This window comes from Nannobrachium achirus (genome assembly GCF_963921795.1).
Source record: "Nannobrachium achirus genome assembly, chromosome: 11".
In the NCBI taxonomy this organism is placed as follows: Eukaryota; Metazoa; Chordata; class Actinopteri; order Myctophiformes; family Myctophidae; genus Nannobrachium; species Nannobrachium achirus.
The window spans coordinates 2,575,802-2,602,214 of NC_137820.1; the positions used below are offsets into that span (position 1 = coordinate 2,575,802).

At 40.9% G+C, this 26,413-nt stretch overlaps 1 protein-coding gene across 1 annotated transcript; it reads left to right on the forward strand.

Annotated features, from left to right (window-relative positions):
- Positions 1 to 649: 649 nt before the first annotated feature.
- tph1a (tryptophan hydroxylase 1 (tryptophan 5-monooxygenase) a) lies at positions 650 to 25,273 on the forward strand (the record flags this gene model as incomplete). Its single annotated transcript, XM_080737671.1, has 11 exons — positions 650 to 739; positions 7,904 to 8,041; positions 9,047 to 9,230; positions 11,385 to 11,485; positions 11,858 to 11,925; positions 15,877 to 16,073; positions 19,188 to 19,323; positions 20,586 to 20,712; positions 22,443 to 22,538; positions 23,255 to 23,388; positions 25,099 to 25,273. The coding sequence occupies 11 exons, from the start codon at positions 650 to 652 to the stop codon at positions 25,271 to 25,273; spliced, it is 1,446 nt and encodes a 481-aa protein (XP_080593797.1).
- Positions 25,274 to 26,413: the final 1,140 nt, after the last annotated feature.

The following is a 26,413-nucleotide window of genomic DNA, read 5'->3' on the forward strand; positions in this document are numbered from 1 at the left end:
TCTGCCCATGAAAGATTGCAAAAGAGTGCATCTTGGGAATGGACTTATTGTGTCTAAAAATACATATTTAGACAACTTGTACGCATGCCCCCAGCCACTGAAATCAAAATCGTTAAAATTGCTAAAACGCAAAAAGCAAAAAATAAAGCTGTTTTAACATCCTGCTTCATCAGTACTATTGTGTTGCACAAAAGTAGCAAAATAAACGTTTAGCGAGTCAAAAACACGACCGTAACAATAATCTTTACGATAACAATAGTTAGGGCTTTGCACTATGCAGTGCTCGGGCCCTTAATGAAAAAAGCACTTCCACCTGTCACTGATGATATGTTTATATACTGGCAAAGCAAACACAGCACCCCCCCCCCCCCCCTCTCTCTCCCCGTTTTTTCCATCAGGTTGTTTCCTGTCCCCTTCACCCCCCGTGACCCCCCTTCCCCCTCCTCTCCTCTCCTCTCCTCTCCTCTCCTCTCCCGCAGAGCGTTTAAAAGGCAGCTCATAGCGTGTCTCTGTGCAGTCAGTCAGACAGACAGACAGAGGTACAACGGGCTGGCGTCAGAGGGAAGTACATTAACAGTACACTTTAATACAGATACAGGCTTGTTTCAGAGGGAAGTACATTAACAGTACACTTTAACACAACTCCAGAATGTACTCCAACAAGACGGACGGGCCTCGCAGAGGAAGATCTTTTGATTCCATCAACATCGCCCTGGAAGAGAAGCTGCTCAACTACGAGGTGAGAAAGACCTGTCGTCAAAAACCCATTTAGGCCTTGAATTGTTGAATGCTTTAACCATTGAAAAATAGCAGATAATACCAGCTTGTAGATCTGCTATTTTTGAAAAATCATGTTGTTTTTTTCCTTTTCTTTTCTTTTTTTAATTTTTTTGAATAATATTTCTTTGAATATCTTGTTAAAAGCAACAATTTGTAACTCAAATATTTGCTTCTGGAGGGGGCCCCCATGTCATTTTGGGGGGTCCTTGACATAAAAAAGTTTGAGAACCTCTGATTTAGAAGAACGATTTCGGAGGAGACATTTTATAGAATCGAGTCAAAAATATTCAAAAACTTGCACATTAATGTTCACGAAAAAAAAAGCAGATCTACAAGCTTGCAGCGCGGCACTCAGAAATTACAACATTTATGATACTTGATAACTTCTGTCTTTCACTGGTGCCTTGTGTTGTCCATCTTAACAACTGTTTTCTGTCAAATTAAACATACTGTGGTTGTTGGATTTGCATGAGATGGTCAAACCTCAAAGGATCTCAAAAGCATCCGTCCATTTTGGGTTCATTTTGGGATTGATTGATTGATTGATTGATTGATTGATTGATTGATTGATTGATTGGAAGTGGTTCCCAAACACTGGGTCGGTTTTTAATTGGCCTGTTATTATTTCAAAACATTTTCAAAATACATTCCCCAAAAGGCTAAGATTTTCATGGTAAAAGAAAAAAGATCATTCTTTTTTGAAGTAATTTAATTCATAAATTAGTGGGAAAAAAATCTAATAAATTCCATAAATTATAAAACAAATGTTTAAGAAGTAGTGGAGCTTGTAGATCTGCTATTTTCACTAGTTTGGGTTCCGGAACAAAGGTCTAATTCTTATTGGGTCACGAGCTGAAAGGTTTGGAAATGGAAACCACAGTCTGAGCTACAGAATATGGTTCAGTCTGTCAGTCACACGTCACACTTTTGCCCTTCTCATATCTCCGCAACCGTTGCCCTGATCCATGCCAAATTTTACACACACACTCCTTGCCTGCCAAACCACAACCTCCACCTCCACTCATTTCTCACATAGCCCTCTTCTAGCGCCACCATGAGACCGATTCTTGCAATACACATTTTTGGACACTGCTCCTACAAATTTTGCCCTAAAATCACGCAAATTCGTCTTCAACATGGATCTGTCCCATATAGTGCCACCATCATGCCGCCATTTTTCAAACACATTTTTGGACACTTCTCCTACAGATTTTGCCCGAAAATCACGCAAATCGGGACACAGTATCTCTACACTCATGTCATCAACATGGATCTGTCCCATATAGCGCCAATATAATATAGTGCCTGACGGTTGCTTATCTCCCGATTAGGGAGTCTTACTGTTATATTTACAGAAGGATAAAGTCCATTCTATGAATAGCTGTGTTTAGGCTTGCAGTGCTTAGACCCTGGTAGCTGACATCTGTGGATCAGTGAGGTGGTGAGAGATGCTGGGAACCACCTGGATGGTGTCCAGCATCTCTCATCAGCTCACTGATCCACAGATGCATTGTGTTGAGCACTGTGATCCAAGTCTGGGCGTTCACAAACCTTTTTGTCTCAGGGCACCCCATGAATATTCTTTTAATCTGAGGCACCCCTACGTTATAATTTTCACTCCCAGCACCTTATATTTATAGCATATCGTCGTTGTCGGGTGGAAACCTTGTATGTCCAAAACCGTTTGTTTTGTATTTATCATCTATCAATGTACTAAACTAGTGAAAACAGCTGATCTACAAGCACACAACGCCTCGCATCGTGAGGCGTTGTGTGCTTGTAGATTGGCTGTTTTCACTAGTTTTGTGCGACAGTCTTGTATGATGAAGCAGGGCTTTGCTTTACCAAAAGAAACTGGTGACGATATTTTATCGATTATGTTGTGAGGAAAACGTTGAGATAATCGCTGACTGAAAATAACTTTGTACTTCAAGTTTAAAATTATACTAAATAATATTTTTTCAAGTGTCCAAATAAATTCCAAATATGATCCCACTACTGTCGCGGCACCCCAGGGTGCCCCGTCAGCCGTCACCCACTTTGAAAACCCCTGCCTTAGATATTCGATAATAGTGAATATCTCGATATCGATATTACTCACGATATTAGTAAAAACAATTGCATTATATATAATGTTTTTCTGCTTTAGGTCCACTGCCTGCCTAACCCAGATAATGAATATCATATCCATAATAATAATAATAATAATATCTCAAATTTATATAGCGCTTTTCTAAGTACCCAAAGACGCTTTACATGGGGCAAAAAAAAAAGCATGCATGCACACTGCACAGTACACATAGAATAAAGACATTAAATGCCTTATTTACATTTTCCAACAATGGTTTTATTGAAATAACCACACCTGGTTACAGATGGACTGCTTTTGTGCATGTGCTACGTGCATGCATAGTGTGTCTATTAATTAATTTGACACATACACCAATACCTCATTTCAAGCCGCCTTTGTCGATATGTATACCTTGCATGTTGATATCTCAATATTGATACATTTTCGATAACAGACACATAACTAACATGTAACTACAGGCTGTATGAGTAGGGATTTAGCTCGTTATGTTGTATTGATCATGATCACCTTATTGATCCTGCTTATTGAGCTGGGCTTTTATCCAGCCCACTATTGAGCGTTTTCTAATATTTTTCTGGAAAGATTTGAGATGGCAAATTCTATCTTTTATTATTGGCCAGTTGTTGTGACTGTGAGTTTGTGGCTGACCACCATCTATGAAGATGACAATTGACAATTCATTAAATATCATTAAAACAATCATTCATTAGTGTGCAATAAGTGTTAAAAGGCTTTATATTATGAATAGTACTGTAATCATTTCTTGATGGCCTCTTGTCTTGATTGTTTAAACATGACTTTATGGGCTGCTATGCTCGATAACAGGCTTATTGATACCGGGTCTCAATAAATGTATTATCGAGTTTGTACCCTTCTTGTTTTGAGCTCCATCCCTATATACAGTATGTGTATAATTTCTTCCAGACACACTAGAAGTGGTTACAGGTCATTTTAAACAAAAAACGTGGGTCTAAACAAATTGAGGCTACAACGTTTTAATTTGATAAATAAAAGTGCATTAAAGGATAGTTATGTGAGCGCTGGTTTTCTCTTATAGAGATTGTTATTGTAAATGAACTCTTTATAGACCGTTCACCGGCAAGAAAGCTCAGTAACCTTTTGTGTACACGGTTTACGTGTGATGTCATGAAAGTGTTCCCCCTGTGCTCAATAGGCTACACCTAATGGTACGTTTACATTTAAACCAGGGGTCTTCAACAGGGGGTCCGGGGCCCCTAGGGGGTCCTCAGTGTTACTGTAGGGGGGCCGCCAAATCTTTGTGTGATAGGATCATGTTCTTTACATTTTACCTAGCATCCCTATATAGTGGCACATTAGCCAACAATAGCAGATCCACAAGCTTACAATGCCTCGCGCTGCGAGGCGTTGTGTAGATCAGCTATTCAAGAGGTGTGTAGAGGGGAAACAAGAGCAGACTAAAGTATTTGATGGTTCAAGTGGTTAAATGTCTGAAAATACACATTACACATACACATTATTCCAACAAGTAATCAAAAAGTCTAACAAGTCTAAGCTGTCTAAGAAATCTATTAACATTTTTAATCTGCAACACAATGTTATATAATATGTTGTGGGGGTCCCTGCTTCATCTCTCTCTCAACTAAGGGTCCTTGGCTTGAAAATGTTGAAGACCCCTGATTTAAACCATCTTTTAAGTCTTTTGAGTCACCTTGGCATGAAAGCAACAAGGACTTAACAAACACAATGAGATCATAGGTGATTAGCCTACTTCCAGATAAAAGGAGTGTTCATTTGATTAACTGTCAGCCAGGTATGGCTTAGACGTCTGGATTAGAGGCTCTCTGATGAGATTGTTTTTTTTTTTTGCAGTTGTGGAAAAAGTATTGACATGTATTACTCGAGTAAAAGTATCAATACTGCAATATAGAAAGAAGTACTCTGTTACAAGTAAAAGTCCGGAATTGTGTTGCCATCAAAATGTACTAAAAGTACCAAAAGTAGAAGTACAAAATGTTTGAAAATAGCAGATCTACAAGCTCACAACGTTGTGAGCTTGCAGATCTGCTATTTTCAAATAGCCTAGGTATAAAATAGGGCTAAAGTGGATTAATGTATGTTTTATAATATAGTCATTTATATCTGCAAAGTAACTAGTAACTAAAGTGTTCAAATAATTGTAGTGGAGTAGAAGTACAATATTTGCCTCTCGAGATGTAGTGGAGTAGAAGTAAAAGTACTGAAAACTGGAAAGTAAAGTATTACCTCAAAACTGTACTTAAGTAAATCTACTTAGTTACTTTGCACTACTGTTTTTTTAATTGATTGATTGAAGCACTTAATAGAGGTTTGCACAGGAAAAGGTTCAGTTTCATGACAGTACTCACAGTCAACAACATTGAATCACAGACAGACAGAACACATTACTATGATAGATATTTAACTCATATAACATTGAATGACAGACAGAACACATTACTATGCAGAAAAACTGTTGTAAAAAGAATGCGTAGCAGCCTCCAGTAAGTGGATTTTCAGAGCGGTTTTAAAGGATGTTAGGGCTTTACACTCCTTGAAGGAGGAGTTATGCTGGAGACGTACCGCATGGTGAACTGCCGTGTCATGTATGGATTAGAGTCTGGATTTCATTTAATTCATTCAATTTATTTCATTTATTCATGGATGAATTCATGTGATTGTTTTGGAGCTGAGGCGCAAATCCTCTGATGTCAGTCCAGGATGTCTCTGTCCGTGGTGCTGAAACACACATTAGAGACTGTCTCTGTCCGTGGTGCTGAGATCTTGGGAACTATCATACCAATTATGCCTAAACCTTTTTTTTGCAAATCGTTTTATTATTTTGGAAAACATTTACAAATTGTGAAAATGGTAAAGAAAAAGGAAAAACAAACAAACAAAGACGTATGCATACGGGAGGGTAAGGCAACGAGCATCGCCTCATCTTGCGTGCGTCACTCTTGCGTCACATTTTTCATGTCTCCGTGGAGAGAGAGATGAGGCCAACCGTTGAAGCCATTATCGTGTATTAGGGTTTTCTTTCATGTGAGGTGTCATATTATGTCAAATACAGCTTTCCTATTATTTCATGCTAGAGTAAATTACTACTGCATTTACATTATGCATCTCTCTCTCTCTCTCTCTCTCTCTCTCTCTCTCTCTCTCTCTCTCTCTCTCTGTCTCTCTCTCTCTCTCTCTCTCTCTCTCTCTCTCTCTCTCTCTCTCTCTCTCTCTCTCTCTCTCTCTCTCTCATCGAATGGAGTTAGCGGGGTTTGGCACTTTTTACTACTTTCCATTGGTTCAATATTATGTTAACCAACTATCAGATGTAAAGGGTGTTCAATAGCCCTGATTCATGCAAAAAAAAAAAAAAAAAAAAAGGTTTTGACCAGACAGTGACTATATCTTCTGGTATAGCTTAGATGATTACACACTCCTCTAATGCCAGTAGACATGACAAACCTGTCAACGATTATTTTATTACAACATGTTATAATGGTGTTATGGGGGGGGGGCACGGTGGCGAAGTGGTTAGCGATTCGCCTCACAGCTAGAAGGTCCTGGGTTCGATTCCCGCCGGGGGACGCTGTGGGCACTGGCGGCGTGTTCCTCCCTCCGCGTCATCAGTGCCCACACCCTATAGGTGGGGTTGGCGTTGGGGCCTTTCTGTGTGGAGTTTGCATGTTCTCCCTGTGTCTCCTAGGGTTGATACCCTCACAAAAACATCCACGTAATCCTGGTCTCAATAATGCCTCCCCCTGGCCAGTCGGGGCGCCTGATGGAGGGGAAAGGAACTGGTTGGAATAACGTGTTCCTTCCACGCGCTACGTCCAAACCAGGGAAATCTCCACCTTCAGGTGAAAAGAAGCAACTTGGACTCCTCATGCATTGAAGGAAGCATGAGGTCAGTCCGTTGTCTCCCCAGGCGCGGCAGAGGGAGAGCAGAGCCCAGGATTACACAGACAATTAGCACTGGGTGAAAAATGGGTTACAAAAATTATAGAAAACAAAAATGTCCTCTGTCTCCAGATCAACATGTTATAATGGTGTTATGGATCCAGATCAACATGTTATAACGGTGTTATGGATCCAGATCAACATGTTATAATGGTGTTATGGATCCAGATCAACATGTTATAATGGTGTTATGGATCCAGATCAACATGTTATAATGGTGTTATGGATCCAGATCAACATGTTATAATGGTGTTATGGATCCAGATCAACATGTTATAATGGTGTTATGGATCCAGATCAACATGTTATAATGGTGCTATGGATCCAGATCAACATGTTATAATGGTGCTATGGATCCAGATCAACATGTTATAATGGTGTTATGGATCCAGATCAACATGTTATAATGGTGTTATGGATCCAGATCAACATGTTATAATGGTGTTATGGATCCAGATCAACATGTTATAATGGTGTTATGGATCCAGATCAACATGTTATAATGGTGTTATGGATCCAGATCAACATGTTATAATGGTGTTATGGATCCAGATCAACATGTTATAATGGTGTTATGGATCCAGATCAACATGTTATAATGGTGTTATGGATCCAGATCAACATGTTATAATGGTGTTATGGATCCAGATCAACATGTTATAATGGTGTTATGGATCCAGATCAACATGTTATAATGGTGTTATGGATCCAGATCAACATGTTATAATGGTGTTATGGATCCAGATCAACATGTTATAATGGTGTTATGGATCCAGATCAACATGTTATAATGGTGTTATGGATCCAGATCAACATGTTATAATGGTGTTATGGATCCAGATCAACATGTTATAATGGTGTTATGGATCCAGATCAACATGTTATAATGGTGTTATGGATCCAGATCAACATGTTATAATGGTGTTATGGATCCAGATCAACATGTTATAATGGTGCTATGGATCCAGATCAACATGTTATAATGGTGTTATGGATCCAGATCAACATGTTATAATGGTGTTATGGATCCAGATCAACATGTTATAATGGTGTTATGGATGGTCTCTGTCTCTCCAGATCAACAAATCCACCTTCACTAAGATCGAGGAGAACTCTGAGAAGAAGAACCCTTCTCCAGAGAAAGGTCGAGCTGCCATCGTCTTCTCCCTGAAGAATGAAGTGGGAGGGCTGGTGAAGGCTCTCAAGCTGTTCCAAGTGAGACGATGATCCTATTCTCTGTGTGTGTGTGTGTGTGTGTGTGTGTGTGTGTGTGTGTGTGTGTGTGTGTGTGTGTGTGTGTGTGTGTGTGTGTGTGTGTGTGTGTGTGTGTGTGTGTGTGTGTGTGATTTCAGTGGTGGAAAAAGTACTACATTTTCAGTAAAAGTATCAATACCGCAAGTAAAAGTCCGGAATTCAAAATGTACTTGAGTGAAAGCATGAAAGTGTTGGCATCAAAATGTACCTAAAGTACCAAAAGTAAAAGTACAACAATGTTTGAAAACAGCAGATCTACAAGCTCACAATGCATTGAGATGCGAGTTTGTAGATCGGCTATGTTCAAATAGCCTAGGTATAAATTAGGGCTAAAGTGGATTAATGTATGTTTTATAATGTAATCATTTATATCTGCAAAGTAACTAGTAACTAAAGTGTTCAAATAATTACAATGGAGTAAAAGTACAATATTTGGGTCAGAGATGTAGTGGAGTAGAAGTAAAAGTATTGGAAATTGGAAAAACCTCAAGGAAAGTACACATTCCTCAAAATTGTACTTAAGTACAGTACTTAAGTAAATGTAAATGTTACTTCACTTTGACAGTTGTGCCAAATGCTCACCCCAAAACATGATTTATGAGTTTGTGGTGGCTTGTGTGGGACAACCAAGGCATGGGTGTGTTTTAAATGACATCTAGCAACACATTCATGAGAAAAACAGTATCACTTTTGACCGCAACAAATAGTATAAAAGCGATAGGCTTATAGGCTCCACTCTATGCTATGAGAGCTGCTGGGTTCTGCTGGGGAAACTGGACAACAGGGGCATTTCTGCCTAATAGACCTCATGGACAGGACAGTACTTTGGGTCAATATAAGTAGGAAAATGAGCCTAGATGTTATTTAGGCGGGAGTTGTCCTTTAACTATCATGGTTTGTTTTCTAATTCTAATTTCATTATAATTTAAGAACTTGTTTATGTCTTGTCCTTCCTTGTGGCTGCAGGAGAACCATGTCAACCTGGTGCACATCGAGTCCAGGAAGTCCAAGCGTCGTAACTCAGAGTTTGAGATCTTTGTGGATTGTGACAGCAACCACGAGCAGCTGAACCAGATCATCCAGCTGCTCCACAAACACCTCAACATCGTCGACATGGAGCCTCCAGACAACTCCTGTCTTCTGGACCAAGGTAGTGTAGATCTGCTATTTTCACAACTTCTGCCTCTAATATTTGACAATTTGGCCAATGTTTAACTTTCATTTTAGATGTATTAAAAAGTCCTTAAATTGTCACTTTAGAAATGTGCAGATACCCTCTATACCAGGGGTGCCCAAAAGGTAGATGGTCACCAAGGGTGTGCAGGTAGACCACATGATGACATGCCTCTAAAATATATATAATTAAAATATAAAAATAATATGTCAATATGACATCAAGAAGGGCCTGTCAGCTCCCTTCATGGCTTCTAAAGTAGGCAAACTTTGTTCAAGAGTCAGTACAGTAGCATTACAAAGAACCCCAAAACCCACCACTTCCATACAGAATGGGATGAAGACATTTCCCCCAGTATTTACCATTTATTTCCCCCTTACAGTAAGTGTGTTTGTCTAAAATGTAACGCCAGTGCTGCTATTCCAAAGCCCCCCTCAGGCCCTCAGCTAAAACATAGTGGATGGGTAGATCATGTTGAGCTGGTCATTTTAAAAGTAGATCTCACGTCAAAAAAGTGTGGGCACCCCTGCTCTATACACTTAAACTTTATGCTTGTTTGTTTACTGTTCAGAGAGAAAACAATGTTGCACATTGAGGTAATCATCTGGGGACCCCCCAAACTAATTTGTGGAGACCCACAGGTTGAGAACCACTGTTCTAGACCAAGGTAGTGTAGAGTAATGGTCCATGCACATTGCTACAGATACAGTATGCCATTTCATATTTGAAAGAAATACGCTCCATTCTCCATGACAATTAGAAAGGCAAATCAGGGAAAGAAGCCTTTGGAGAAAAATGCATTGCAGGACATGATCAGGAAAAGAGCAGTAAACACTGAAGAGAAACAGCACATCTATGTGTTTTTTGGACGAATATCGGAGCGAATTTCAGAGCCCGTAAAAGATAAAAACAACTTCACATTATGTCAATCACGTTTGTGTAAAGGGGGTTCCACGCGGTACGCGGTTACCGTCGGGGCTGCCGCTAGGATCAGCGGTGGCCGCGCCGCGGTGAGACACAAACACACTCGCTCAGTGAGTAAACGCCGCACGGTATTTCACAAAGATGAACACAATCCATCTCTCACCGCCCGCGTACGCATGCACAAACGAGCACGCTCGCGGTGGATTTCACGGGACCGCGGCGGCTCGCCTCGCCGCCCAAAACATCGCTGCGCGGCCGAAAAAGCCGCCCGCCTCTCATTGAAAATGAATTACTAGCAGCCGGTGACCTCGTACCGTGTGGAACCCCCTTATCGGAGGTGAATCAGACCTCCCCACCCGGGCTTAGAACCCGGGCCTCCCACGTGAAAGTCCAATATCTTAACCATCGCTTCAAAGGGATATCCCTATACAACGAGGGAGATACTAGACTTCTGAGGCTTCAAGGCTGGGGATGCGACTCTCTACATCACATTTGCACACTGCTGTATTATTTATTTCCGGACCAGGGTAGATTTTTTCAAGTTTTTCCACAGCTGTTGCCAGTGGGTCCCTGCTTTCTCTCTATCTCAGCGATGGGTCCTTGGCCTGAAAATAGTTTTTGCGGATTTCGGATTTCTAAAACGCAACGAAAGAAACGTGGCAATGTGCAAGGAGGTGTATTCAGTGATAATGAAAGTGGCCGGGGGTCATCTTGTATGATATGTAGGCTATCTATGATACTGATTTACTACAAGACTGTGGCATTTTATGAGTTCAGTAGTTTACAATCTAGGCATTTAGCAGACGTTCTTAATTCAGAGCGACTGTGGTTCTCAAAACCTTTATTTTGACGATCATAACTAAACATCATAACATAACTACGGCCATACTCTACCCTGATTGGTCGAGGACTGGCCGGCCACCTCTGAAACCCGAATCTAGCTATGCTCGCAACACGGGCCATGGTGGAAGTCCTTATATGGTCAGCACACATTCTAGTGAGGAGAATGAATGGAAAATGTACCAATTATATTTTTATTTGAATGAAATACAATCACTATACCTTTAACTCCTTCTGGACTAAGATAGTTTAGAGTAGACTAACAAGATACAAGATTTGTATGGTCTGTAGAGCATACAAAACGTTGGGTCTAGGAAGGACCAGGGGTCTTAGGGGTCTGTGACTAACCTCTCCTCATGGTTTCAGACATGGACAACGTTCCCTGGTTCCCCAAGAAGATCTCAGACCTTGATAAATGTGCCAACCGTGTCCTGATGTACGGCTCAGCTCTAGACGCAGACCACCCGGTACGTACTGTAGCGCTCTGGGTACAAGGACTCACTGAGGGCCCCCATAGAATGTTCCAGGGAAACGCAACTGTCCTGTGTGCAAAGGGCTTAAGTACAGAGTGAAAGGTCAAGTTTATTAAGTTTTGATGGTTCAAGTGGTTAAATATCTGAAAACACAAATTGACATGAATCCAAAATACACTGACGATTGTGCTGTCAAACAATGAAACTGTATGGAATCTATGAACAGGTTGTGGGGGTCCCTGCTTCATCTCTCTCTCAACTAAGGGGTCCTTGGCCTGAAAACGTTGAAGACCCCTGCTTTACAAGATGTGAACTACTGTACAGGACGTGACCTTTTATCCTGTCCTTCTATGTGCTCATGTGCAGGGGTTCAAGGACAACGTCTACCGGAAAAGGAGAAAGCATTTCGCTGACCTCGCTATGAACTACAAATAGTAAGTGATGAGTTTTCACGTCTCCGGACGATTCGATCATTTCTAACGCTTCTTTCTATAACTTTCTGTTTGTTAAAGCACAGGCTTGTGCACACATACTTTACTTTTACTTTATTTGTTTATTTAGACGGGACAATGCATATTAACTCAATCAGCGCCTTTCACGGGATGTCGCGTGAAAAGTAATAGAGTATCTATAGAGCCATTCACGCGATGTCGCGTGAAAAGTAATATATTACTGTAACGGCGAGTAAAAATACCTAGTACAATGGCCGACGCTCCGGAGACGAAATCCGCGCTGATTTGTCATCATCACGGCTCCACGAGCACACAATAGTCATCCCATAACATTGAGGTGGACGGCCGATCTCATCTTTAATGTCCATTATCTCAAAACTACACTTTAGAAGCTAGGATGGAGGCAGATGCTCGCTTATTTTACACAGTTATAAAAGCTCCCGGTCGGCCATTACACAACTCCACGTGGACACGCATCGGTTCCGGCGCACGATCCGATGACGTCAGACCGGAAGTACTTCCGGTCTAGACTTCTGGCCTTCAAAATAAGACAGCGGCCGTTAATGGGGCCGGGAGGGGGCACTCTGGACCCCCTAATCCGTTAATGTCCTGGGCTCAGAATGAGTTAATGAACACTACATGAATGCAATGTAAATAAGCCGGAATTAGCAAGAATGCTAAATTTCATCCGTAGTCCCCACATGAAGACAAAACAATACATACCAACAAACAGTAACCCTACATTAGGAGAGGGCGCCTAAGAACATACATACAAATACTATTTTTCCTGAACCAAGGAAAAAAAAAAAAAAAACAAAAAAAAAAAAAACAACACATATTACTAACAGTACCCTACATTAAAAAAGGATAGTTAAAAATATACGTACATGGCATGAGCTGTACTCTTAGAACTATACATGGTCACAAGTTTGATTGTCAACTAACCATTTTTTTAGATTGAACGTGAAGGATGGAAATGACAAACAGTCTCTTATTGTTAGAGGTAGGTCATTCCAGATTGAACAACCCTGCACTGAAAGGGTGTTTTTTCCAAAAGCGGTTACCCGGTACGGTACTTCGCAATCCCCTCTAGTGATTGCTCTAGTATTGAGTCCTCTATCAGGCTTCCTTTTTATGAATTCCTTTAGGGGAGGTGGGCATAGACCATTTAGGGACTTATATATGATACTGACCTGTTTAAATACCTTAAAATTAGCGAAACTCAAAAAACGGTACCTCTGAAGAATATTACAATGGTGATATGAGTGGGGTTTCCTATCGAATACCTTAAGCGCACTCTTATATAGCTGTTCAATGGGTTTGAGAGTCGTTATACCTGTGCAAGACCAGTTTGTGAAACAGTACTCAATGTGTGATAGGATCATGCAGTGGAGATACGATTTAGCAGCACTAACTGCCAAAAAAGGTCTGATTTGTTTAAAGTTCTGAAGGTTGAACTTGATTGTGTTTGTAACCTTTTTTACATGTTTTTTAAAGGTTAGGGTTGAGTCTAACATGACCCCGAGGTACTTGAACTCTGACACAAGTTCAAGTTCCTCTCCACCCAGAAACACATTTGATGATTCCATCACAACTGGTCTTTTGGAAAAAGCCATGCAGACCGTCTTTTTTGCATTCAGGAGCAGGCATGAGTCTGTAAGCCAGTCCTGAACGCTGGTCAGAACAGAAGTTAAAACCGTTGACACCTCTGCATAGCTCTTTCCATGAGTCAGTATAACAGCATCATCTGCGTACATCTGGATATGTACATCTTTACATACATCAGGTAGGTCGTTTATGAACAGAGAAAACAGAATTGGTCCTACTATTGATCCCTGGGGGACACCAACCGAGCAAGTGTGATAAGGAGACTTGATGCCATTTATACTAACACACTGTTCTCCATTTGATAGGTATGATGTAAACCATTTGATGGCCTCTGGGGACAAGTTGAAATGTGTTAGTTTGGACAAGAGGACCTGATGGCTGACAGAGTCAAATGCTTTCTTGAAATCCAAAAATACTGCCATTGCACATGGGGCCTTGTTCAAAGCACACTTTAACTTTTCAATGAATAAGCAATTTGCTGACTCAGTGGAGTGGAAGGCTCGAAACCCAAACTGCATAGGATGCAGAGGGGTGTAGCCTTTGTCTAGATGTTTAACAATAGACTTTACAATCCACTTTTCAGCCACTTTTGATATAACAGGTAGGATGCTTATGGGTCTATAGTTTGATATGTCCGTTTTTGAGCCAGATTTGAATATAGGTGTTATAACAGCAACTTTCCACTGAGTTGGGACAGTGCATTTTCTTATGGATAGATTTACCAGATGTGTGATTGGTGCCACCAGAGAGTCAATATTTGTTTTAAGAAAGTTTGTGTCAAGCCCATGTGCATCTTTAGCTTTGGATGCTTTCAGTGATCTGACAATGTTTGTCACCTCGTTTTCTGTGACTTCCTCCAAATTAAAAATGGGGAGATCATTTTGAACAGGGCGTGGAACAAACTTAGAGGGTCTGAACAACTGTGTGATTTCATACACAGAGTTTAGAAAAAACAGCATTAGGTTGCTAGCAAGCGTGTGGGGATCTTTCACCAGGACATTATCTATTTTAAGTTCTAAGTTGTTATTATCCTGCTTATAGTATTTCCCTGTCAGTTTATTTATGTATTCCCAAACTTTTTTTCCATTTCCTCTGGCACTCTCTATGATGGAGATATAAAATCCAGCTTTAGCCTTCCTTAAGAAATTTGTGACTTTGTTTCTAGCATGTGTGAATAGCTGTCTGTCCGTTGTCAGGCCAGATTTTAATGCCTTTTTAAGCAGTAAATCTCTGGTTTTCATTTGATCTCTACATTTTTTATCGACCCAAGGTAGAGTAATTTTTCTCCCTTTCCTCTGGTTACCACCTCTGGTGAAAGATTCATAGACATCAAAGGAGGATTGAGCCGCTGCCCTTTTATCTGTCTGTAAAAAGTGCCCTCTCCAGACCATGAATGCAGTTTTTACTGTGGTGAAAGAAATGCAAATGTTCAGTGTGGTATCAAGCAAGAATAGCCGACCTCCAAGCTCACAACTGAGCTTGGAGGTCTGCTATTTTCAATATTTTCACCAAAAGGTCCTTTTTAGAAATGTCAGCCCCTGCCTCTCTAACATTCTCTGCACGTCCCTGTTAGCAGGCTAAAAAGTAGGGTTGGAGGCTGGAGCTCGTTCATTTTTATTGATAATGATCACCTTATCGATCCTGCTTATTGAGCCGGGCTTTTATCCAGACCACTGTTTAGCGTTTTCAATTTTTCTTGGAAAGATATAAGATGACAAATTCAGAACATAACTGGTATCTTTTTTTATTGGCCAGTTGTGGCTGACCATCGTCTATGAAGAAACAATCATTCATTAATGTGCAATAAGTGCTAAATGGCTTTATATCATGAATAGTACCGTAATCATTTCTTGATGGCCTCTTGTCTTGATTGTTTAAACATGACTTCATGGTAACAAGCTTGATAAGCCCAAAGCTTATTGATACCGGGTAATCAACCAGTGGACAGATCCATGTTGAAGACATGAGTGCAGACCAAGTGTGTACCGATTGTAGGAGCATTGTCCAAAAATGTGTTGCAAGAATCGGCCTCATGGTGGCGCTAGAAGAGGGGCATGTGAGAAATGGGGGGTGGAGGTAGTGGTTCGGCAGGCAAGGAGTGTGTCTGCAAATTTTGGCTTGGATCGGGGCAACAATGGTGGAGATATGAGAAGGGCAAAAGTGTGACGTGTGACTGACAGACTGACAGACAGACTGACAGCTGGTGGAGGTTTTGATAGTAACTGCGACCTGACGGTCGCAATACATGTGTTATGGAGCTACCCTTGTTTAGGGCTCCATCCCTATAATAAGTAACTAAATGAGCCCTGCTTCTTCTGGTTGCAGCGGAGACCCCATCCCCCGCATCGAGTTCACCGAGGAGGAGGTGAAGACGTGGGGCGTGGTCTACCGGGAGCTCAGTAAGCTCTACCCAACGCACGCCTGCACAGAGTACATGAAGAACCTGCCCCTGCTGGCCAAGCACTGCCAGTGCAGGGAGGACAACATCCCTCAGCTAGAGGACGTGTCCCGCTTCCTCAGAGGTAACGCGACCTTAAATGGTGTTGTTTGGGGTCTCGATGGGGTTTGGCAAAAAGGGCCTTTCTGTGTGGAGTTTGCATGTTCTCCCCGTGTCCCCTAGGGCAGTGGTTCTTCAGCACCCCCTTTTCCTTATTGCTGAATCCAAGTACCACCTTTAATCCACAACGACATTTTGACTTGAAAATACAGACATCAAGAGTCCAGTTGTTATAAGGTCAATATGTTAAAATACAGACATCAAGAGTCCAGTTGTTATAAGGTCAATATGTTAAAATACAGACATCAAGAGTCCAGTTGTTATAAGGTCAATATGTTAAAATACAGACATCAAGAGTCCAGTTGTTATAAGGTCAATATGTTAAAATACAGACATCAAGAGTCCAGTTGTTATAAGGTCAATATGTTAAAATACAGACATCAAGAGTCCAGTTGTTATAAGGTCAATATGTTAAAATATAGACATCAAGAGTCCAGTTGTTATAAGGTCAATATGTTAAAATATAGACATCAAGAGTCCAGTTGTTATAAGGTCAATATGTTAAAATACAGACATCAAGAGTCCAGTTGTTATAAGGTCAATATGTTAAAATACAGACATCAAGAGTCCAGTTGTTATAAGGTCAATATGTTAAAATATAGACATCAAGAGTCCAGTTGTTATAAGGTCAATATGTTAAAATACAGACATCAAGAGTCCAGTTGTTATAAGGTCAATATGTTAAAATATAGACATCAAGAGTCCAGTTGTTATAAGGTCAATATGTTAAAATACAGACATCAAGAGTCCAGTTGTTATAAGGTCAATATGTTAAAATACAGACATCAAGAGTCCAGTTGTTATAAGGTCAATATGTTAAAATACAGACATCAAGAGTCCAGTTGTTATAAGGTCAATATGTTAAAATATAGACATCAAGAGTCCAGTTGTTATAAGGTCAATATGTTAAAATACAGACATCAAGAGTCCAGTTGTTATAAGGTCAATATGTTAAAATATAGACATCAAGAGTCCAGTTGTTATAAGGTCAATATGTTAAAATACAGACATCAAGAGTCCAGTTGTTATAAGGTCAATATGTTAAAATACAGACATCAAGAGTCCAGTTGTTATAAGGTCAATATGTTCAAATACAGACATCAAGAGTCCAGTTGTTATAAGGTCAATATGTTAAAATATAGACATCAAGAGTCCAGTTGTTATAAGGTCAATATGTTAAAATACAGACATCAAGAGTCCAGTTGTTATAAGGTCAATATGTTAAAATACAGACATCAAGAGTCCAGTTGTTATAAGGTCAATATGTTAAAATACAGACATCAAGAGTCCAGTTGTTATAAGGTCAATATGTTAAAATACAGACATCAAGAGTCCAGTTGTTATAAGGTCAATATGTTAAAATACAGACATCAAGAGTCCAGTTGTTATAAGGTCAATATGTTAAAATACAGACATCAAGAGTCCAGTTGTTATAAGGTCAATATGTTAAAATACAGACATCAAGAGTCCAGTTGTTATAAGGTCAATATGTTAAAATACAGACATCAAGAGTCCAGTTGTTATAAGGTCAATATGTTAAAATACAGACATCAAGAGTCCAGTTGTTATAAGGTCAATATGTTAAAATACAGACATCAAGAGTCCAGTTGTTATAAGGTCAATATGTTAAAATATAGACATCAAGAGTCCAGTTGTTATAAGGTCAATATGTTAAAATATAGACATCAAGAGTCCAGTTGTTATAAGGTCAATATGTTAAAATACAGACATCAAGAGTCCAGTTGTTATAAGGTCAATATGTTCAAATACAGACATCAAGAGTCCAGTTGTTATAAGGTCAATATGTTAAAATACAGACATCAAGAGTCCAGTTGTTATAAGGTCAATATGTTAAAATACAGACATCAAGAGTCCAGTTGTTATAGGTCAATATGTTAAAATACAGACATCAAGAGTCCAGTTGTTATAAGGTCAATATGTTAAAATACAGACATCAAGAGTCCAGTTGTTATAAGGTCAATATGTTAAAATACAGACATCAAGAGTCCAGTTGTTATAAGGTCAATATGTTAAAATACAGACATCAAGAGTCCAGTTGTTATAGGTCAATATGTTAAAATACAGACATCAAGAGTCCAGTTGTTATAGGGTCAATATGTTCAAATTCACATACATTTGGCAATGTTTTAAATCACGTCACCGTATTTCAAATCACTTCACTGCATTTTAACATCCCATTGCTGCAATTTAAACCCTTTTACTGTACTTTAAAACCATTCACTTCACCGCCAACTAGGGCATTAAAGGAGTAGGTCACCCCCAAAATGATTTTTTCGAAACGGGTCCCCATCCAGAATCAATGGGGGGGTACTCATGGTTCAATCAAATTTTTGTCTTAGGAATGCGACAAAAAACCCTAAAAATATTATTGAACTCTACTCTCCATGGCATGAGTAATCAATAGAAAAAAAGTCATTTTGGGGGTGAACTACTCCTTTAAAAAGTTGAGTTGAAGTCGACGTTATCATTTGATGACGTCATCACATCACACACGATGTCCCCAGATGATTAACTTAATGTGCAACATTGTTTTCTCACTCAACTGTAAACAAACCAAAATAAAGTTTAAGTGTATAGAGGGTATCTGCACATTTCTAAAGTGACAATTTAAGGACTTTTTAACACCTCTAAAACATTGGCCAAATTGTCAAATATATAGAGGCACTGAGGCAGACATTGTGAAAATAGCAGATCTACATGCTGTAGATCTGCTATCTGCTAGCAAAAATAATGATAGAAAGAAATACAAAAGTTTGTTTTTCTCAATTTCGGCATTCGACTTTCTCTGGTTGGAGTCGACTTGTGTAATGAAGTCGACTCAGTCGACTTGTCGACTTTTCTGTTAATGCCCTACCACCAACCCCTCCGCTGCTTATCTGAATCCAAAAGAGATTCAAGCCCAATTTGTAGGCTACTCTTAGAGTACAAAGTCAAGCTAGTTATCTTGAAGATAATGTTCTCGTCGATAAAACAGAGAATACATGATGTATGAAAGAGTCTTTCTCTCAGGTTTGGTTCATGGTTTCACTGAAAACATGGTTTCCATTGTTTTGTTCAGAACGGACCGGATTCACCATCAGACCGGTAGCAGGTTACCTCTCACCCAGAGACTTCCTGGCCGGATTGGCCTTCCGTGTTTTCCACTGCACCCAGTATGTGAGGCACAGCTCCGATCCGCTCTACACCCCTGAGCCGTGAGTAGAAAACCCTGAACCTAAACCTAAACCCTGAACCCTGAACCCTAAACCTAAACCCTGAACCCTAAACCCTAAACCCTGAACCTAAACCTAAACCCTGAACGTAAACCTAAACCTAATCCCTAACCCTGGTCCACTACACCCCAGAGCTTGACTAACAGGAAAACGGCAACATTGATTTGATTTTACTTAATTGGCCTTTTAATTGATAGTTAGGAACCAAATGGCAGTGTAGGCCTGCACATGAAACCAAATGGACCCTTAAGGATCTGTAACCCAAAAGGAACCTAATGGTAATGGACCCTTACATGTCTGTAACTGTCAGAGGGTACACATGGAACCAAATGGACCAAATGGGAGAACCAATGCCCCCTGGGGGACAAACAATGTAAAACTAAGTACATTTGAAGTATATCAATTATGTTTATTAAAGTATGTATGCATACTTTAATAAACTTAATTGATATACATAAAATGTATTTCCAAAACGGTTATTTCCATTCCTTGATTCTGATTGGCTGGTTGCTGTGGTATATGAGACTATAACCCACACCTTGAATCAGTTTATATCAAACCCAGGTGCATTATTTCTTTCCACAGTGTTCCACAGTGCACCAATTATCTGCACCTGTGTCGTTTCTGCAGCCTGGCCGGGAACTACTTTCTTGCAGAGCAGACCTTATAGTGAATTATTAGTGACATAGAACAGTTTTAATTGGTACATGTCTGTGATTTTTCATGTTGCCATATTGTAACCGTTTTAGAAAAGCAATAAGCCACGCTAGGCTTGTGGTTATCTGTATTTTATAACGGCTGAGAGGGTTGGAGACACTCTGCTACGCCTCGTGTCTCCCTACGCCTCTCAGCAGGTGTAAAATACCAGGTAACCACTCGCCTCTTGTGGCTTATTGCTTCAATATATTTATTAAAGTATGTCCTAAGTATAACAACATATCATTGTCCTCGTCCAGGGACACATGTATGTCCTGACCTATAATAACAACCTATCATTGTCCTCGTCCAGGCAGGGACACATGTATGTACTAATAACAACCTATCATTGTCCTCGTCCAGGGACACATGTATGTCCTGACCTATAATAACAACATATCATTGTCCTCGTCCAGGGACACATGTATGTACTAATAACAACCTATCATTGTCCTCGTCCAGGGACACATGTATGTACTAATAACAACATATTGTCCTCATCCAGGGACACATGTATGTCCTAATAACAACATATTGTCCTCGTCCAGGGACACGTGCCATGAGCTCCTGGGTCACGTCCCCCTGCTGGCTGAGGCCAGCTTTGCACAGTTCTCTCAGGAGATCGGTCTGGCGTCGCTGGGAGCCTCAGACGACTCTGTACACAAACTTGCTACAGTGAGTTCTGTTCTCTTCCGTTACATTACATTATCCACAACTTTCCAACGTCCCATCATGCATTGCGCAGAATGTGCAGGCAGCTTCCGGCGCCGAAGCCTAGAGTGATCTACAAGCTCACAACGGTTGTATCTGCGACGCGACGTGAGCTTGTATGTCTGCTGTTAACCGGAAGTGTCCTGCAAATAATGCTACAGTAAATTCTCAAGAAACAGGTGGATAGATTATAGATAATAGATTAATATAGATGATAGATTATTATAGATTATTGTATCTATTTCCATTGTGGTCATAGAGACACAGACAGACAGACAGACAGACAGACAGACAGACAGACAGACAGACAGACAGACAGACAGACAGAGAGATGCAGCTAAATCTGCAATCTATAGATTTGTAAGTGAATACTTTATTTCAACTAATGGTAGAGTAAGTTAATCCACTATAACTGCAGTAGGTTAATCCACTATAACTAGTACATACATGTACTAGTTATAGTGGATTAACCTACTGCAGTTACAGTATGTGAATCCACTATAAATAGTAGTTATAGTGGATTAACATACTGCAGTTACAGTATGTTAATCCACTATAACTAGTAGTTATAGTGGATTAACCTACTGCAGTTATAGTGGATTAACATACTGCAGTTACAGTATGTTAATCCACTATAACTAGTAGTTATAGTGGATTAACCTACTGCAGTTATAGTGGATTAACATACTGCAGTTACAGTATGTTAATCCACTATAACTAGTAGTTATAGTGGATTAACCTACTGCAGTTATAGTGGATTAACATACTGCAGTTACAGTATGTTAATCCACTATAACTAGTAGTTATAGTGGATTAACCTACTGCAGTTACAGTATGTGAATCCACTATAACTAGTCATGTACAGTCAGTGGTGGAGAGTCTCCCTGCAGATCCTGTGGTCTGGTAGGACACCTATAGGTTGACAAGAGGTACTGCATGAACCTTGCAGTCTTCATCTCCCTTACAGCACCATGGTAAACATGTAGGCTCTGATGTATCCTAGAGGACCTGGGTTCAAATCCCAGGCAGGTCACAGAGAGCTATACTGCCCTACAAAGGCAGAGTGCAGTAACGACGTTTTCGGACACACCAACTTATTTGTGTCACCCAAAGGTCAAATTAGCCTTCATGATATATGGGGATGAACAATTAGCTCAAGAACAGATAATACAATCAGTGTAATATCACTTATATGCCTTTATCTCATTTGGCTGATCAACTGTAACACTTTTAATCCAATTTTTTAGTGAAATTCTTGTATGTAGTTACTGCACTCTGCCTTTGTAAGGCAGTATGGATAGTTTAGTTTAGTTTAGTTAATCAACAGTAGCCACAGCTTTAACTGACCCAACAGAAGGACATAGGCATATTGAAAGGACAGGAAAGAACATGTGTTTTTATCTTGTCTTATTCTTTTGTTTTCACTGCTTTTATCTCTATCTTATTGTTTTCAGTGCTGCTTCTTCAGTCTTATCATGATCTTATTGTTTTCAGTGCTACTTCTTCAGTCTTATCATGATCGTATTGTTTTCAGTGCTACTTCTTCAGTCTTATCATGATCGTATTGTTTTCAGTGCTACTTCTTCAGTCTTATCATGATCGTATTGTTTTCAGTGCTACTTCTTCAGTCTTATCATGATCGTATTGTTTTCAGTGCTACTTCTTCAGTCTTATCATGATCGTATTGTTTTCAGTGCTACTTCTTCACGGTGGAGTTCGGTCTATGCAAACAGGAAGGAGGTCTGCGTGCCTACGGAGCTGGTCTGCTGTCCTCCATCAGTGAACTGAAGGTGAGAACATTAAGGTGTCCATTATCAGTGAACTGAAGGTGAGAACATTAAGGTGTCCATTATCAGTGAACTGAAGGTGAGAACATTAAGGTGTCCATTATCAGTGAACTGAAGGTGAGAACATTAAGGTGTCCATTATCAGTGAACTGAAGGTGAGAACATTAAGGTGTCCTCTATCAGTGAACTGAAGGTTCACCACCACTCACTTCAATCTGGGTTTGATTTTTTTAAACAGGTTAATCTGTGACATGATGATCAAATTGTCTTTTCTGTATCTCATACATATCTTATTGTATCTTATTGAATGACAGACGGATAGAACACAGTACTTTATGTACCTCATATAACATTGAATGACAGACTGATAGAACACAGTACTATGCAGTAGATATAGTTACAAAAAAAGTAAATAAAAATAAAATAAACAGTGCAAAAAATATATACAGTAGGTAAATACAAAGAAGGGTTGTTATTGCCAGTTGTGAATGGCTGCTGCCTGTAAGTGGTTTTTCAGGGCGATTTTAAAGGATGCTAGGGAACCACACTCCTTTATGGCCTTCGGTAGGGCGTTCCACATTTTGGTTGTATAGCAGAAGAACGAGTTTGACCCTTTGTTTGAGTTGACTCTGGGTTGAACGTGATCTGTGGCGCTGCCTCTGGTGTTGTAATTATGGACATATTATGTATTGTATTGTATTATGTTGGTCTCTCTGCAGCACGCGCTCTCTGGCAATGCAAGGATCGTGCCCTTTGACCCTGCGGTGACCTGCAGACAGGAATGCATCATCACCACCTTTCAGGACGTTTACTTTGTCTCTGAGAGCTTTGAGGAGGCCAAGGTCAAGATGAGGTGAGAGACAACTTGGTCTCTATGTTGATCGTCTTCAGTACCAGCTCTTATGCCTTAACTTAAAGGCCTGTCCATACTGTCTCAGAACACTCAACTTTTCGTCTGAAAGGTCCGGTTCAACTACTAAATGACGTCACTCACATCTTATTTGGTGGTCGGAGACAGTATGGACAGGCCTTTAAGTTAAGGCATAAGAGCTGGTGCTTAAAGGGGAGCACACACTGTCTCTGTGGCGCTTCTAGGAGCCGCAGTCTGCCTCCAAAACTATTATTTTATCTGTAAGAAGCTCTGTCACTAGCAGCTCATTGGTGCATGAACCAGCCGACCGGGGCTAAAAGGATTGACAGACAGGTCAACCAATCTGAACAAGAACAAGAGGTGGTCCTGATGCCTGATTATGGATCCCACAGGGAAAGATGGATGGAAACGGCATAGAACGCTCGTTTTCAGTTATTGTCCACGACATTGCAAGCGTCGCAAAGGCCAGTGGACCTTGGTCCTGCTCTTCGCGCCCGAGCGCCGCAGGCTCCCCCGGCCGCGCGAGTTACGAAGCCGTGGTTACGGCCTGGGCAAGCGCACGATAAACGCAATGATAATTGGGTTTTGGTGCACCTCGCGCGGTCCAAGTGACTACAACGGAACGCTCCCTACGTCCGGTTCAGCCAATCACAAGCTTCAAAAATGAGTCCGGGGCGTGGTTATCTATCTTTCCCTGTGGGATCCGTAATCACGCGGTCCTGATCGGTCTGGGCACCCAGTTTAATCGACCAATGACAGAACTTCTCACAGATAAAAATAATAGTTTTGGAGGCAGATTGTGGCCCCAGGAAGTGTCACACACACAACATTTCTTAAGAAGCATGGTTAGCCGCCTGAATAAAATAAAATATATATATATTTAAAAAAAAAAGCAATTGCATGATTCCTGCTTATGTCAGCAGAACACTTCTTATTTCTGCTTTAACTATATTTTCATTCCAACCATGAGTGTTTCCAGGGAGTTTAAAGGACAACTTTAGTTTTTTACAACAAGGGTTCATATTTTAGATTGTAATGTTGGAATATAAAAGATGAGTGTAAAAATTATTTATTTTACTTCTTTCTATTGTTTTAGAGATTCTTATTTCAGTAGTTGGGGCATGCGTACAAGTGGCTAAATATGTAATTTTACACAGAATAAGCCCATTCCCAAGATACAACGCAACCTTTCTTGGTTGGATGTGACTTATGGGGGCTAGAAGTGTTACTGTAAATAGCAATAAAGAAACTGCTGGCTTATTGTGTCTAAAAAGACATGTTTAGCCACTTGTACGCATGCCCCCATGCGTACGCATGCCCCACATTTTAGCACGGTAAACGTGATAAAACAATAGAACGAAGCAAATGAAAACATTTTAACACTCACTTTTTCTTTTCTCTAATTACAATCTAAAATATGAACCCTTGTTGTAAAAAAATCAAAGTTGTCCTTTAACTCTACATATCAACTCCAACCATGTGTGTGTTTCTTTCCAGGGAGTTCGCCAAGACCATCCGCCGTCCCTTCACGGTGCGCTACAACCCCTACACGCAGAGCATTTACCCCTGTCTCTCTCTCCTCTAACAGGGAGTTCGCCAAGACCATCCGCCGTCCGTTCACGGTGCGCTACAACCCCTACACGCAGAGCATTTACCATTTACCCCCGTCTCTCTCTCTCTCTCCTCTAACAGGGAGTTCGCCAAGACCATCCGCCGTCCGTTCACGGTGCGCTACAACCCCTACACGCAGAGCGTGGACGTGTTGAAGGACACGCCCAGCATCAACAGCGTGGTGGAGGAACTGAGACACGAGCTGGACATCGTAGGAGACGCTCTGAGCCGCCTCAACAAGCACCTGGGAGTCTGAACCACTAAACCACTGAACCACTGAACCGCCTCAACAAGCACCTGGGAGTCTGAACCACTAAACCACCCTCAACAAGCACCTGGGAGTCTGAACCACTGAACCGCTGAACCACTGAACCGCCTCAACAAGCACCTGGGAGTCTGAACCGCTGAACCACTGGACCGCCTCAACAAGCACCTGGGAGTCTGAACCACTGACATAGAAAGGTAGACGCCTCCTCCACTCTGTGGGGCGTTGGTAAAAGAGGACTGGCAAAGCTTCTGAAGGATCTTCCTTGTGTGTCACAGAACGGGACGCTCGGTGGGCCAATCAGATGCAGGACTCCCTCTTTCCCACTGTAGAGGAAGGCAGAGGAGTGCCTTCCACAGCTCCACAGTTCCGCCAGTTCTGTTTTACCAGTCATGCCAATGAACTGCAACGGCAGAGGAGGTATAGGCTAGTTAATCTGAGGTTTGACCCAGAGGAGGTATAGGCTAGTTAATCTGAGGTTTGACCCAGAGGAGGTATAGGCTAGTTAATCTGAGGTTTGACCCAGAGGAGGTATAGGCTAGTTAATCTGAGGTTTGACCCAGAGGAGGTATAGGCTAGTTAATCTGAGGTTTGACCCAGAGGAGGTATAGGCTAGTTAATCTGAGGTTTGACCCAGAGGAGGTATAGGCTAGTTAATCTGAGGTTTGACCCAGAGGAGGTATAGGCTAGTTAATCTGAGGTTTGACCCAGAGGAGGTATAGGCTAGTTAATCTGAGGTTTGACCCAGAGGAGGTATAGGCTAGTTAATCTGAGGTTTGACCCAGAGGAGGTATAGGCTAGTTAATCTGAGGTTTGACCCAGAGGAGGTATAGGCTAGTTAATCTGAGGTTTGACCCAGAGGAGGTATAGGCTAGTTAATCTGAGGTTTGACCCAGAGGAGGTATAGGCTAGTTAATCTGAGGTTTGACCCAGAGGAGGTATAGGCTAGTTAATCTGAGGTTTGACCCAGAGGAGGTATAGGCTAGTTAATCTGAGGTTTGACCCAGAGGAGGTATAGGCTAGTTAATCTGAGGTTTGACCCAGAGGAGGTATAGGCTAGTTAATCTGAGGTTTGACCCAGAGGAGGTATAGGCTAGTTAATCTGAGGTTTGACCCAGAGGAGGTATAGGC